Source organism: Rhipicephalus sanguineus, chromosome 9 (genome assembly GCF_013339695.2).
Source record: "Rhipicephalus sanguineus isolate Rsan-2018 chromosome 9, BIME_Rsan_1.4, whole genome shotgun sequence".
NCBI lineage: Eukaryota > Metazoa > Arthropoda > Arachnida > Ixodida > Ixodidae > Rhipicephalus > Rhipicephalus sanguineus.
The window spans coordinates 81,734,590-81,748,938 of record NC_051184.2 but is presented as its reverse complement, the minus strand read 5'-3'; the positions used below and the strand labels follow the sequence as shown (position 1 = coordinate 81,748,938).

At 43.8% G+C, this 14,349-nt stretch overlaps 1 protein-coding gene across 3 annotated transcripts in view; it reads left to right on the top strand.

Moving 5' to 3' along the window:
* LOC119405960 (EF-hand calcium-binding domain-containing protein 14) overlaps positions 1-12,563 on the top strand; it is a 45,238-nt gene extending 32,675 nt beyond the window's left edge. For 2 of the 3 annotated variants that reach the window (XM_037672786.2, XM_037672787.2), the window contains exons 11-13: positions 3,997-4,048; positions 5,734-5,788; positions 6,548-12,563. In XM_037672786.2, the coding sequence (XP_037528714.1) occupies positions 3,997-4,048; positions 5,734-5,788; positions 6,548-6,557 (117 nt within the window). In that variant the 3' untranslated portion in view covers positions 6,558-12,563. The remainder of the gene's footprint in view (positions 1-3,996; positions 4,049-5,733; positions 5,789-6,547) is intronic. The other variant, XR_007417556.1, reaches the window with a different exon arrangement.
* Positions 12,564-14,349: the final 1,786 nt, after the last annotated feature.

Sequence of the window (14,349 nt, the reverse complement as noted above, 5' to 3'; positions counted from 1 at the left end):
AATGACCAAAAGGTGATTTGTTGAAAGCAATACGGGTAGCTTCTGCATGCAATGTCTTCGATGATATCACAAACTACAGCCGTAATGCGAACACAGTGCTGTAATCAATAGGGTGATTCAGTTTGCTCAGAAACTCGTCAATAATTTGAAATGACCAAAAGGTGATTTGTTGAAAGCAATACGGGTAGCTTCTGCATGCAATGTCTTCGATGATATCACAAACTACAGCCGTAATGCAAACACAGTGCTGTAATCAATAGGGTGATTCAGTTTGCTCAGAAACTCGTCAATAATTTGAAATGACCAAAAGGTGATTTCTTGAAAGCAATACGGGTAGCTTCTTCATGCAATGTCTTCGATGATATCACAAACTACAGCCGTAATGCGAACACAGTGCTGTAATCAATAGGGTGATTCAGTTTGCTCAGAAACTCGTCAATAATTTGAAATGACCAAAAGGTGATTTGTTGAAAGCAATACGGGTAGCTTCTGCATGCAATGTATTCGATGATATCACAAACTACAGCCGTAATGCAAACACAGTGCTGTAATCAATAGGGTGATTCAGTTTTCTCAGAAACTCGTCAATAATTTGAAATGACCAAAAGGTGATTTGTTGAAAGCAATACGGGTAGCTTCTTCATGCAATGTCTTCGATGATATCACAAACTACAGCCGTAATGCGAACACAGTGCTGTAATCAATAGGGTGATTCAGTTTGCTCAGAAACTCGTCAATAATTTGAAATGACCAAAAGGTGATTTGTTGAAAGCAATACGGGTAGCTTCTTCATGCAATGTCTTCGATGATATCACAAACTACAGCCGTAATGCAAACACAGTGCTGTAATCAATAGGGTGATTCAGTTTTCTCAGAAACTCGTCAATAATTTGAAATGACCAAAAGGTGATTTGTTGAAAGCAATACGGGTAGCTTCTGCATGCGATGTCTTCGATGATATCACAAACTACAGCCGTAATGCAAACACAGTGCTGTAATCAATAGGGTGATTCAGTTTGCTCAGAAACTCGTCAATAATTTGAAATGACCAAAAGGTGATTTGTTGAAAGCAATACGGGTAGCTTCTTCATGCAATGTCTTCGATGATATCACAAACTACAGCCGTAATGCAAACACAGTGCTGTAATCAATAGGGTGATTCAGTTTTCTCAGAAACTCGTCAATAATTTGAAATGACCAAAAGGTGATTTGTTGAAAGCAATACGGGTAGCTTCTGCATGCAATGTCTTCGATGATATCACAAACTACAGCCGTAATGCAAACACAGTGCTGTAATCAATAGGGTGATTCAGTTTGATCAGAAACTCGTCAATAATTTGAAATGACCAAAAGGTGATTTCTTGAAAGCAATACGGGTAGCTTCTTCATGCAATGTCTTCGATGATATCACAAACTACAGCCGTAATGCGAACACAGTGCTGTAATCAATAGGGTGATTCAGTTTGCTCAGAAACTCGTCAATAATTTGAAATGACCAAAAGGTGATTTGTTGAAAGCAATACGGGTAGCTTCTTCATGCAATGTCTTCGATGATATCACAAACTACAGCCGTAATGCAAACACAGTGCTGTAATCAATAGGGTGATTCAGTTTGCTCAGAAACTCGTCAATAATTTGAAATGACCAAAAGGTGATTTGTTGAAAGCAATACGGGTAGCTTCTTCATGCAATGTCTTCGATGATATCACAAACTACAGCCGTAATGCGAAACACAGTGCTGTAATCAATAGGGTGATTCAGTTTGCTCAGAAACTCGTCAATAATTTGAAATGACCAAAAGGTGATTTGTTGAAAGCAATACGGGTAGCTTCTTCATGCAATGTCTTCGATGATATCACAAACTACAGCCGTAATGCAAACACAGTGCTGTAATCAATAGGGTGATTCAGTTTTCTCAGAAACTCGTCAATAATTTGAAATGACCAAAAGGTGATTTGTTGAAAGCAATACGGGTAGCTTCTTCATGCAATGTCTTCGATGATATCACAAACTACAGCCGTAATGCGAACACAGTGCTGTAATCAATAGGGTGATTCAGTTTGCTCAGAAACTCGTCAATAATTTGAAATGACCAAAAGGTGATTTGTTGAAAGCAATACGGGTAGCTTCTTCATGCAATGTCTTCGATGATATCACAAACTACAGCCGTAATGCAACACAGTGCTGTAATCAATAGGGTGATTCAGTTTGCTCAGAAACTCGTCAATAATTTGAAATGACCAAAAGGTGATTTGTTGAAAGCAATACGGGTAGCTTCTTCATGCAATGTCTTCGATGATATCACAAACTACAGCCGTAATGCAAACACAGTGCTGTAATCAATAGGGTGATTCAGTTTGCTCAGAAACTCGTCAATAATTTGAAATGACCAAAAGGTGATTTGTTGAAAGCAATACGGGTAGCTTCTTCATGCAATGTCTTCGATGATATCACAAACTACAGCCGTAATGCAAACACAGTGCTGTAATCAATAGGGTGATTCAGTTTGCTCAGAAACTCGTCAATAATTTGAAATGACCAAAAGGTGATTTGTTGAAAGCAATACGGGTAGCTTCTTCATGCAATGTCTTCGATGATATCACAAACTACAGCCGTAATGCGAACACAGTGCTGTAATCAATAGGGTGATTCAGTTTGCTCAGAAACTCGTCAATAATTTGAAATGACCAAAAGGTGATTTGTTGAAAGCAATACGGGTAGCTTCTTCATGCAATGTCTTCGATGATATCACAAACTACAGCCGTAATGCAAACACAGTGCTGTAATCAATAGGGTGATTCAGTTTGCTCAGAAACTCGTCAATAATTTGAAATGACCAAAAGGTGATTTGTTGAAAGCAATACGGGTAGCTTCTTCATGCAATGTCTTCGATGATATCACAAACTACAGCCGTAATGCAAACACAGTGCTGTAATCAATAGGGTGATTCAGTTTTCTCAGAAACTCGTCAATAATTTGAAATGACCAAAAGGTGATTTGTTGAAAGCAATACGGGTAGCTTCTTCATGCAATGTCCTCGATGATATCACAAACTACAGCCGTAATGCAAACACAGTGCTGTAATCAATAGGGTGATTCAGTTTGCTCAGAAACTCATCAATAATTTTAAATGACCAAAAGGTGATTTCTCGAAAGCAATACGGGTAGCTTTTTCATGCAATGTCTTCGATGATATCACAAACTACAGCCGTAATGCAAACACAGTGCTGTAATCAATAGGGTGATTCAGTTTGCTCAGAAACTCGTCAGTAATTTGAAATGACCAAAAGGTGATTTGTTGAAAGCAATGCAGGTAGCTTCTTCATGCAATGTCTTCGATGATATCACAAACTACAGCCGTAATGCAAACACAGTGCTGTAATCAATAGGGTGATTCAGTTTGCTCAGAAACTCGTCAATAATTTGAAATGACCAAAAGGTGATTTGTTGAAAGCAATATGGGTAGCTTCTTCATGCAATGTCTTCGATGATGTCACAAACTACAGCCGTAATGCAAACACAGTACTACATGTGGTGTCTGCACCAGATACATAAGTGAAATGGGGGATCTAATCCAGCAACATGTGGAGTGTGTGAAGCCAAGTAGTGTGTGATGTCACAAACACATGGTGGCCCGTAAAAAGTCGCGCCTTCAAGGGCATGACTTGGGAACGTACAACAAATCGTTATCATTAATTTTCGAGAAAACGAATTGACAGCAAGGAGGAGGAGGAATAAACTTTATTATCAACCAGCAATTTAAGTGCCTTGGCCTAGGCCTCCCACAGCAATGAAAATTTTATTATTTTTACTGACATCTGTTGACATCAAGAAATCACTGGAGTTGCTGCTGCGTCATGTGCAGCATTTTGTGACATGTTTAAGGAGCACTGGTCAGAAGAAAAGGGATGTGTTGTCTGTCGTGAGATCTTTTGTCATTAGCGAATTCGTTGCTGCATCAAAGAGAAGCGCTGACGCAATTGCAACTCATTTCAGCCCACCGCCACCCCTGTTCAGTCGGGTGTCACCAAGCAGCTCAACTCATCAGGTCAGTGGCTTTTCCTTTTTTTTTTCTACACTGCATTGTTACTCACCATATGGCCGGGCTTAGTCGTTGTCTTCAATTACTGTAACATCTAGAAGAATAAGTGTCCATCCCATGGCCACTGCCAATCTCTCAACCCCCCCCCCCCCAGTTTTTCTTTCAAAAACCCGCTGTCACAAAATACATGAACGCATCATCTGTCCTTACAAGACCCTCGCAGATTGAATAGCCGATTTGGCGAGTTGGTGATTCATGTTACTTGGAAATATGAGTGCATAACTAAACAAAGACTACGAGAAGACAAGGACAAGTGCTTGTCCTTAACTGTCCGATAATAGTTGAAATAAAAGAGATGTGTTGTGAAAGAGGTGCTTTATGACTGTTTGCACACTGCAATTATCAAGTGTTCTGAGGAACAATTCAGTGAACACCATTAAACCTGGCCTGGGCAACAAGTAATCTAGCGTCTAATATGTATTATATTACATACATATATTTCGTATGTATGTATATTATGTATGCGGAATATACATACATACAGAACTCCGTGGCAACATAGAAAATTTGCCTGGAGTGTCCATTTAACTGTTATCGCTCTAAAAAATCAAATGTGATAGTTACAGCAACCAAAGTATATGAGCCAAAGCAGTTAGCCCCCAAAAATATTACACCATCTCCCGCTAAAGGGGACCATGAGGCGATGCGAAGCCGGAGCACTTGCACGATCACGTTCCGTTGGCGTTCGTTGGGCATGCTGCCGACCTCGCGTCATGGAATGCGAAGAGGAACACTACGTGCGTCGTGTCTTCCCTCTAGCCTGGCGTTCATTCTCACAGGGCGAGCGAGAAACGCGGTCTACAGGCGCGCGAGAGGGGGGCAGCATAGGAGAGGAGAGAGAGGGGGAGGGGAGGGGACGCGCATGCGCTGGCACTCATTGCGGCGTTGCACAGGAGAGAATTTCGGCATGTCGAGCCCGCATTTCAGAGGAGTCAACTGAAGCAAGCGCTGGACTTAACGCGCGCAGCGCTCTACTCATTTGAAGGAGAGGAGACTAGAGGAGGAGAGTAGTGCATGCGCCGTGAGAGCAGAAGTGAAAACGCAGGAGAAGCGCAAGCAGGTGCTGGGAGAGAAGTGGAGAGAGTAATGCGCAGCTGTTGGAGAGAGGGAAGGAGGAGAGTTGCGCATGCGTAGTGTGAGTGCGGACTACCAGGCCGACGCCGGGGGACATACCCCCCAGCAAGAGATGCTTCGCATCTAAATGTGAGGATAAATTATACGTGTATTGCCGTAACAGCACAGATTTAGCACAGTCGTTGACAAAAATTGAGGAAGAATATTGTTTTAAAAAAAGTTTAATTCTCGAGTTTTACGGACCAAAACCGTAATACAATTGTGAGGCGTACCATAGTGGGGGACTAAGGATTAATGTCCATCACCTGCGGTTCTTTAATGTTCCCCCTAAATTTAAGCACACAGGTGTTCTTGCATTTCACACCCCTCAAAATGTAGCTCCCATGCCTGGGGATTGAGCTCACGTTCTCTTGCTTAGCAGTGTGACGCCTTAGCTGCTATGCTACCACGGCAGTCAGTAACGTGACATTGTGAACCTGCATTAGCTAGGCTGCACCTTATTTCAGTAAGCACTGACTGTGAATGTTCTGTATGTTCTGTTTGTTCTCTTTCTGCAGAGGGGGACACTGGCCAGAGAGTGGTTACACCAGTGCAAACCAACTCTACAACCAAGTGAGTGACAGGTGTTCCAAGTTTGGCACAATATGTAGCACCATAGGTGGATAGCAAAACGGCGCGTCGTCTGCTACAGCACTTCCGGTTCACGGAACCTTCAAGGCTCAGCTCTTCGCTGCTTCAAGTTGTGTGCAGTTCAGTGTAATCGGGGAGGAGGCAAGATAACTGGTAACAACCGCGTCGCAGAAAGTACGCGTTTTCTCCCCGATTACACTGAACGGCACACACCTTGAAACAGTGAAGAGCTAGGCATCGAACCGGAAGACGTCATTTTGCTATCCACCTATTGTAGCAGAGCTATCGCTATTTTAGTACAGTATAGCCTTGCTAATTGGAATACCGGGGGCCCTGGAAATTTGTTCGAGTAAAACAAAGTTCAATAAAGACAGCCCCTTTGAATGTAGCACCTGATGACCTGTACGCTGCATCAAGCCAATGTCAGCCTAGATGCATCCTGGATAGGCATTGCTTGTGCCATCAGAGTGCATGCCTGCAGGGAGAGGGGGGAAGGCAGTGTAGCCCTAGTAACAAACATTGTTGTCGTAACGTTGAAGCAATGTCTGCAACATTAGTGACATTCGCAACGTTGTGGCAACGTTGCGTCACTGTGCAGGTGAGGAAAAAATCACTTTAGCTACACCCCGTTTCTTCATTTCTCAACTTTTAAAACAAATATTGCGGGAAATGTCAGTACTTCACTTGTTTCTTTTTGTTAGTGTTATCCCAGAGTGCTGACCGTTCACACTTGCGACGCAGGCGGCCGTGACAAAGGCATCTGATGGCGGCTGGCGCGAGTGAGCAGACGTGAGCCGGGCGTCCCCGAAGTCCGTCCTCTGTGGCGCACCAAATGACGGCAGGCCCCGAGCTACGGCGTCGGCAGCACTCCTCTCCCCCCTCGGAATTACCACTGCCCTTACAGCAGTCTAGAGCAAGCCAAGCTGGCGGGAGCCAAGGCCGTATTTGAAGAGCAAGCTACGATTTTCGCTTGCCCCCTCCTCATGGAGTTAAGGAACACCTGGGAGGAAAAACATCCATTTCACGGCATGCTAGGCGTGAACGGATGTCGTCACAAACACCACCTATCGGACGGTGGTCACAAGTAATTCAAACCCATTCACTGCAAGAATAGCTCTCACAATCCCAGTGTCGTCTTGCGATGTAAAAGACCTCACTTATCAATTGACCGATAAGTCAATCAATCGATCGATCAAGGCTTGAAGATGAAATGCTTGTGCCACCTGGTGGCTAGAAAAGCAACTGCCTTGTTGTTGCCATAGCAACCAAACATAGTGATGAAACTCGGAATTCTCAACCACATCCTGCTTGTAAGCTTTTCTCTATGTACATGTCTGTGTCCTGTTTTCAAGCTTTTTGTTTGTTTGTTTGTTTGTTTGTTTGTTTGTTTGTTTGTTTGTTTGTGTGGCATTACTAGGCTTTCAGCCCTCACATTAATGCGGCCTGGATATTTCTCCTCCTAGGTGTTTCTTGTTCTAATGCCCTCCCCAGTGACCTGCAGCTGTTTCCGAGGGGTCTATTCCCGAAGTGCGCAGCCATGAATGTGACTGGCATATGTATGGAAAATTTGGCCCTTCACCTCGCACAAACCTGGACCACTGCCTCGCTCAGTTGGCAAACGCATCAGCCAAAAGCAACGAATGAGACGCGCAGCCAAAAATTGGCAGTGCCACACGTATAAAACCTCAATTTCAATTGGCCATTGCACTACTCCAAACATCTATTGTATGAGGGCCCAATGGCCGCAGCAGTTGGTGGGAATAGGCCCCGAACATAGCTGCTTGCAGAGCTCTTTTGCTAAGCCTCGCTCCCTCATTACGTCTCGATGCCGCTGCCGCATCACAGTGACTAAGGCAACACATGTCACGTCTAGGTTCTTTAGAAGGATGGTTGTACTAGGCATCGCAGCATTCTTTTGCCAGTAACAACCTCGTCAATGTAACAAATTAAGATACACGATGATACGGAGGGAAGAACTGTTTGGCAGCTCATGTCTTGGTGAGTGAGTCTCTTTTTGCTTGAAGGGGCCAGAGGCTAGCTTTTCATGCAGCAGTCCCAGAGGGCTTTGTAGAGGATCGCGATGTCTAGCACAGAAAGGTCGGCTGCCGTCGACAGCTCAAGCGAAAGGTTGCAAAAGCGATAGAGCGTGACGCTCATTGGAGACTGCAGAGAGGTGATCGGTCAGTCCCAGTGTCGATAGCACGCTGTATTCTGGCCTGTGCACTCGTGTTCCGATTTCCTTAAGCTTCTGTTAGCATCGCACGCATCGACAGCTGCGCGTTCGGTAGGCAGACCGAATCTCGCACCTCCCGCGAATTTTGACTTCCAGCCATGACAGCAATCAACTTCTAGCTAGCAGCATCCGTTGCAGGGTCTCTTGTGTCACACCACGTTTGGTCGTAGCTGTCATTGAGTAGCGATAGGTGGTTGTATCTTTGTTTTTTTCTCAGGCTGTGTCCCCAGTTTCAACCCACTTGCTAAGTCTCATGAATCGCAGTTTTTGAGACAAGTATTCAGGCACAAGGCGCATCGAAAGCGTTTCACCGCAACGGACTTCCACTTCCCGGAAGGCGTGAAAATGCAGAAATATCGGGTGATGCCATTGACCTCACTTCTTTCGAGCCGTATTATCCGTACATGAGCACACTCTTTATTGCCACCAAGGCGTGTGTTTGTGTGCTTTTCTGCGGTTAGCATTTGCTGTGGCACATTCACACATCATTGTTAAGGGAAGCTGGCAGTTCTGCCACATCATTCCCGACGGGGCAAATTGACGCTTGTAAAGAGTCGGAAGACTGTGTTTAATAGGCCATCACCAGTCTACCCTATTCATACGGTGTGACAGTGAGTCTCTAGAGATTTTGTGTCGGGACGTGATAGGTTCTCGAATTATATTTTAAAAATCCGTGCCACTGGACATTGCAGTAACCGGATCAAGTGTCACGTGTCACACTGACGAAGTCTGAAGTGTAGGTCACTTGAGATGGCGTGTTGAAGTCGAATTTCGAGTGTTTGATTGTGGTGCCGTTTAGTTCTGGCAGTTCATTCTTATTCACAACAGTGTGTGTTGACTTTATTAAGCATTGCGACCATGCGACTCTCGCTTTTGGATTTTCGGAGCTGGAATACTTGTTCCTGCTCCTTACAACACGTGTATTATTTGTCCGCACTTGAAATGGGCAAAAATATATGGCAACATGTTTGCACTCAAAAGCTCAAGATAGCAGAAAGGCAGTTTGTGTCGAGGCTGACTTCATAGAAGCGCTAGCAGTATCCTTGAAAGAACACAAACCCTTGATAGATACTGCTCAGAACAACGGTAGTGTTTTCTACATCTGATCGTCAGTAGTGCCTGTCAACATGATTGGCTAACTTTGTAGCCAGTGAAAGGAAAAGGCAAAATTCATACGGTCTTGTGGTTTCTGTACTGATCCATGTTCCAATCCTGGTGCTGTTGCCTTCTTCAATGACGCTGTGTTCCCTGCCAGCTTCATCGTGTGTTGAGCGAAGCTCTTCCGGTAGCTAGGAAAGGCTCCGTTAATTAACAGGCACTTGTCGCCAAAATCGATTCCAAGTCAACCTTCTGCTTCGTGTTTGACTCGGCACGCATGTATAGACGAGATGCTTGACTAAAACTTGTTCGTCGAGCGTTGCAATCTATTTGTGGTTTGCCATAGTAACTGGTCGGGAAACTGGCAACTGGAACAAGCAGTACATGAAGCCTCTAGACCATCAGTTTGACCGCTTTCACTTAATTGGTAATTGCAGCCTTTGTTTTTTTTGCATTTCTACCACATGCATTCATGCCAAACACAAGTCGTAACTGAAGCACATAATATAAGACTCCCTGCAATGCTCTTTTGTTATTGTACATACATTTCTTCGAGAAACTATGTCCGAGAGCGTTTCTCGAACACTTGTTCCATAAAATGCCATAGAAATAAAAAGAAAACTTCTTGTTAGCCCTTAAAAACGATGGCTTTGCTTGGATTAGAAAGGGCAGATCACCTGTTATCGATGCCGTCACTCCATGTTTTGACTTTCAACGGTGCCATAGCGCAAGCCTCCCCGAGAAGCCGGTCGCCAGCTAGGCATACCCCCTTGCGTCCACGAAAGCTCACTTGCTCCGCGTTGCAGCGCAGCGACCCAGCTCTGTCCAAACACAGTTGCGTATTCACTACACCAATCGTCCACGGGAAAGAGGTCTCGCAATAGGAGTGTATGCCATGCTGTCAAGAGTGGCAGCCACGAAAGGTGCTCGTTTCTTAATGCTTAGATGTGCGAGACGGGTCAATTGAAGGGAAGAAAGAGGGCATTTAGAAAACTCAACTGTTAAACGGAGTCGGCCTGCCACACTCGCTCAGTCCTGCCGCCAAGCACGAAGGTCGCGGGTTCAATTTCAGGCCAAAGCCACCATCTTTTGACAAGAGTCTAAAATACACTCGTCTCGTACACCTGGATTCATATGCCTGTCTAAGTATGCCAGGTGGCTAAAATTAAGTCCTTGATTAAGGTATCTCCCATACACAGCTGGTGCGTTGCTTTCGATTGATTAGTAAACGTCATGATTTGATCTTTAACTTCAAGCCTTGTGGCAAAACTTTTTTTAACGATGCTTTCGTTGAATAACATTGCTGCCTGGAAAGCCCAGACGTACTTTTGCATTAACGAAAACTTTCCAGGACAGGTTCGCCTTTACTTCTAGCTGCGGAGAATATATTCGGGCGAGAAAAGTAACTAAATGTGTCAATAAAAATTTTATTGGCATATTAATTTGTGAGTAATCAGTTCATTGAAATACAGTCTACTGAATTCTCACTCCGGTCTGTTAAAAGTTTTCTTATATCTGATAATTAAAAGCTTTAACTTTGATGTTTAAGGTATCGAACTCAGTGTATAGAAAGATCATACATTGGGCTTCAAAGACGTCACAGGACAAAACTGGCACGTGTGCTTGGTTATTGGTGGCAGTCTAAATTGCGCATTTGTCGTTGCTCATAGAAAAATAAAAGTGCCTGTTGAACTGCTGAGATTCTCATAGGAAAGGTGTTTATTTAAGGACGTGTAGACGTGACAGATGGTGAATCAGCTGCCGCAGCTATGTTCAAGGAGCATTTATAGTGGCACTAATCCTTTGTTGTTACCATCTTTGTTGTTGTTTTTTTCATCTGATCTGGCAAAAGTGCCGACTCACACTGACACTATTCCTTCGGGAAGTCATTCCGAAAGGTATTGCACTTCATTCCATGCTGAATTACAACGTTGCCATTGCAGTATAAACGTGTGATTGAATGTCGGTGTATCGCTATGTGAGCAGACTAGTGTTCCTTGGTGAGAGAAGCTTCAAATTATGCTGGCTCATCAGGAGAATGCCATTGTAGTTTTTGCTGCTCGTGGCACAAAATTTGATTTCTGTCATTCGATGCATAGTATGTTTGCATTTTCTACTGGATGTTTCGAAATAGCTCTCTTGTGACTTAAGGCACATCATCAGCTCGAAGTTGTAGAGTCCTACTTTCAAAATCCAGGCACAATTCATCTCGCTTGAGGATACGGTGTAGCCCTGCCAAAATGAAGAGCGGAATTTAGTGTTAAAATATTTGTGTGCTGTGTGGTGTTGATGCTGTGGGTAATTTTTTCCCACGTACGTTGTGTAAAGTGAAGCCCTCTTATACGTTTTAGTCTTTGCCAGTTTAGAATGGAGCTCATCTCTTATGCTAGGCCCAACGTTTGAAATAAAATTTGTTAACCAAACGTGTCCATAGAGGCCAGGTAACTCCTGAGGTGCAGTGCGTGTGTATGGTGCCTCTTGCACTTGCTTGTTGGATGCAACAGAAGACATCAGCCGTCGTCAACTTCAGCTAAACCATGCCCCTCAATTAAGGTCACATTTCGTTTAGACTCTCACGGGCGTGTGAAGTTCGCGATTTCCACGTGTAGATTGCAGTGTATTAGTCTATTACTGTTTTATCGACTCGCCGTGTCATCATTTGTCATCATTCCTGCTTGCACTTCACCGAGCTCGCACCTCATCGGCAAAACTATGAACCTCACAATTGCGAAATCACATCCAATGCAGAAATTCCATTATGTCCACCATGTTGATATTGGCAAGAAAGTGCTGTATTTACTTGTTATGTGCGGGAATTCGTTATATCAGGGAATTCGTTGTATCCGATTTTTCGGCTATATCGAGGTTCAGCCGTCTCAACGTTTTTAACAATTGCATTTACTAACATACTTGCTAGGCAGGCTGAGCTGTTTCACTGGTTGTTCTCCGCAATCACTCATTCTCCGCGCAGAGCAATCGCGATGGGCCATTGGACGGTGTCACGCTTAAATGCCAAGCCTAGCTTCGCAACTCTAAGACGACTTCGACAAAACTTGGCAACTCTGAGCCTGACACGCTGCACCTTCGCACGTTGCCAGGAGCGTGTTGCCAAAAGAAAAAAAAAAGGTGTTTCTTTCTCATCGCGGAGATAGCTAGGTGCTTAAGCTAAGGTGCATCAGTCCATTGGCACGGTTGACGAGTGTCTCTCTGCGCGGCTGATCTTGTTGAGCGCAGTTTTTTTTTCTCGGTGTTGCGGCAGGTTGTTGCGTGGCCGTCCCCGCACGTCACAGCTTGCGTCCAGCATTGATCACCATTGTTGCCGTGTCCTCGTGGAGCCAGCAACATGTGTGCATTCCAGTGCAATGAACCGATGCCGGCCATAGTGCTAAGTGAACAAAACAATAAAAGATGCTTTGCCAAAATATACCTTGCGTGTGCATGTGTGTCTATTCCTAAGTGTACTGACAGAGCTGTGCCTCGTCTCTGGTGGGACACTCCCGAGTTGAGTGTGTGTGTCCCCCCCCCCCGTTCCACATCGGTTGAAGCCCCTTGTGGATGTAGTGGTAGTTGCCCAAAATAAGGGTTGGGCTTACATTTTACTGTTTAGCCACTAAACGTCATGCTCTTTATCAATAGCATCACGTCACTGAACTTAGACAACGGTAAGTTACCATTTACTACTTTAGAAAATAAACTGACAACTGAGTGACAGAGTACGCTTTTCGTGTAGTAAAAACAAACCAAATAGGCTTTATTTCTATCATGTTGAAACGTCCAAAACGAGCTCTTTGAAGGAGTCAGATAGGAAGGAAGAGATGAAAGGCCACTAATTGAAAGGCGGTGTTTGTTTAATTAACCAGGTTTGGTTTGGTTAACCAGGCATGTAAGCGAATATAAGCCAATTTACACTTAAATTATGCGACCACAAACTAGTTGCCTGTCACTATCAAAGTTATTAACAAAGAGAGTTGGGTTAGTTGTGCTAATGCATTTGCTATGACATATTTACTAGAACAAAAAGACCTAGCGGAGGAAACAAAAAAAGACTTTGGGCAAGGTGGAGCCTTAGTGCTGTGACCTGTTCCAAGTTTGTTTTTTTTTCGTTAAGTTTTGCATGCTTATCTGTACGTCACAGTAATTGCCTCTCCTTGCTAGGTGACCAACTTTGTGGCATCATGGATTTCAGCACCATCTGCTATAGCCTAGCCAAATTTTAAGTCAATAAAGATAAAACTAAGTTGTACCATAAGGAGTCAAAAACTTATTTTAAATCGTTTCTGAAATTTTCACTGCTCCAAGACCCAAATAAGTCATTGCCAAACTTCAAACTTTGTGGCATTGTAATGACAAGTTAGCACTGTTTGAACACAAACCCTCTTAAACTGTTGTTTCAGTTATCATTTTCTCATCCGCTAATCAACCTCTATGGGGAAGTTAACAAAATCATGGTTTTTAAAAATTAATCTCATCAGTCTAAACTGATTTAGTGGGTATCGTATTGCCCATTTAAAGTATAACGAATGTGCTCACTCAGCCACGTGTGCATGTTCTGTCACAAAATCTGCTTGGTTTGTTGAACTCCACCCTAATATGTGAATTATAGGCCCTCGGAAGAAACTGTCACACACACCTATTTGCTGTCTTAGTGATCACCGTTTGCTGGAAACCTGTGCGAAAGATCGTCAAGGGAAGCAACGCCTGCCAAATTTTACAGTAAGTCCAACAGCTTTTTCTGGTTCACTAGTATATGATTAACACCCGGCTGGTAAAACACCTTCAAGCTCATGTCTCTGTGGTCACTGAACTGCCAAGTTGAAGGATGTTTTGAAAAAGAAGGGCGGGGGAATACGCGGCAATCACTACTATACGCAGACCCTCCCAGCAACAGCTATGCATTGAGCTGAATTATCGGCAGTTATCAAAGCTGTAAAGCTGACACCTGCGCATATTCATAAGTGTGAATTTTTACCAGAACAGAGTAGGTCCACAAATCCCCATATGGGAGGCAACATTCTTGAGGAATGCTGCAATTAGGGCTATCTCACTACCATTAGCATTGATGCTACCATTAATCAATGGGCCCAATCTTTAAGTAGTTTTACTTTCTATGTTCTTGGCAGAACACAAGGAAGCGATGTCAAAACCATGCTGAGATGAATTAATTCACTGCCTCTTAAAGAGTACACCACAACTGAGTGCCCAGACTAGCACA